The 1,435-nt window shown below is 47.9% G+C and overlaps 1 protein-coding gene across 1 annotated transcript in view; it reads left to right on the plus strand.

The window, feature by feature from the left end:
• NT5C3B (5'-nucleotidase, cytosolic IIIB) overlaps positions 1 to 1,435 on the plus strand; it is a 13,389-nt gene that overhangs the window by 5,805 nt on the left and 6,149 nt on the right. Inside the window, exon 6 of the mRNA XM_017509444.2 lies at positions 370 to 459. Coding sequence (XP_017364933.1) covers positions 370 to 459 — 90 coding nt within the window. The remainder of the gene's footprint in view (positions 1 to 369; positions 460 to 1,435) is intronic.

A 1,435-nucleotide genomic window follows, 5' to 3' on the forward strand; every position in this document is an offset into this window, starting at 1 on the left:
CAATTCTCCTGCCTCAGCCTCCTGAGTAGCTGGGATTACAGGCACGCACCACCATGCCCAGCTAATTTTTTGTAGTTTTAGTAGAGACGGGGTTTCACCATGTTGACCAGGACGGTCTCGATCTCTTGACCTCGTGATCCACCCGCCTCGGCCTCCCAAAGTGCTGGGATTACAGGCTTGAGCCACCGCGCCCGGCCCCACTCTCTTCCTTTTAAGGACAGCTAACATCCTTCAAGAAGTGGCTCTGTGGAAAAAGATGAGGCCTCTGTCGGTAATGCTATCAGAGAGGACTTGGCTCTGTAAAGGGAAAGGACGATTGATTTACTTGAGTGACCTGAATGTGGGGTTTTGTGGGGTGTCTGTTTCTAGGTGGACCAAAGCGCACAATCTCCTATGTCAGCAGAAGATTCAGAAGTTTCAGATAGCCCAGGTGGTTAGAGAGTCCAATGCAATGCTCAGGTAAGTGTCTTGCTCTGGAAAACATTTCTGCCAGATTATTTGAAACTGTTTTTTTCAAAAAAATGATGAGAGTAGGGAGGAGTTAGTTGTTTAAAGGTCTGAAAGAGACATATCACTATGAACAACTGATGTGTTACAGCTAAAGGATTTCTCTGCCTTGCTAGGAAATAGTCAGCAGCTAGTGGATGCTGTACAAGATGGCCAGGGAGCCATCTCCGAGAACAAACCAAGTCTAGCTCATTTTTCACAACGGTCAAAGATTTTTGGGGTCCCTCTGGTGACTGGTGTTCTTCATGGCGACTGGGAGTTGGCTAGGCTGGGACCCTTGATCATTACTGGACAGCTGTCTCTGCTGGAGATTTCTTTCCTGGAGGAGGGACCAGGGCTCATAAAGGAAGGAGTGACATGGGTGCCTGCCCTCAAGGGTTGTGCATCCTAATTGGGGAGATTGGCTAGCTCCTGAAAAGCCAAGACAGTGGAGACTTGCTGACCCAGTAAGTGCCAGGGTGGGAGTAGGTGCACCCTAGTGAAGGTGCCCAGGTTAGCTGCCTGGTTGTATGGACAGCAACAGAAAACATGCCTACCTTTTGCTACAACAGCGTCTCTCCCTAGTATATACCCCAGAAAAATGAGGGCACGTAGCCACTACAAGACATGCACAGGGTTTTCATAGCAGCTATATCCATAACAGCTGAAACCTGGAAATCTCTCAATTGTCTATCAAGAGGAAGCTGGGTAGAAAAATTGTGGCATAAACAAAGAACAGCAGTGGAGGCAGTGCCATTTCAGAATTCCTGATCTCGTTTCAGGGAAGGATACAAGACCTTCTTCAACACACTCTACCATAACAATATTCCCCTTTCATATTTATATGATGGAATAATGCTGTGTAGCAGTGATAAAGAATAAACTCATTCCGGCCGGGCGCAGTGGCTCAAGCCTGTAATCCCAGCACTTTGGGAGGCTGAGGCGGGTG

This window comes from Cebus imitator, unplaced genomic scaffold (genome assembly GCF_001604975.1).
Source record: "Cebus imitator isolate Cc_AM_T3 unplaced genomic scaffold, Cebus_imitator-1.0 Scaffold415, whole genome shotgun sequence".
NCBI lineage: Eukaryota > Metazoa > Chordata > Mammalia > Primates > Cebidae > Cebus > Cebus imitator.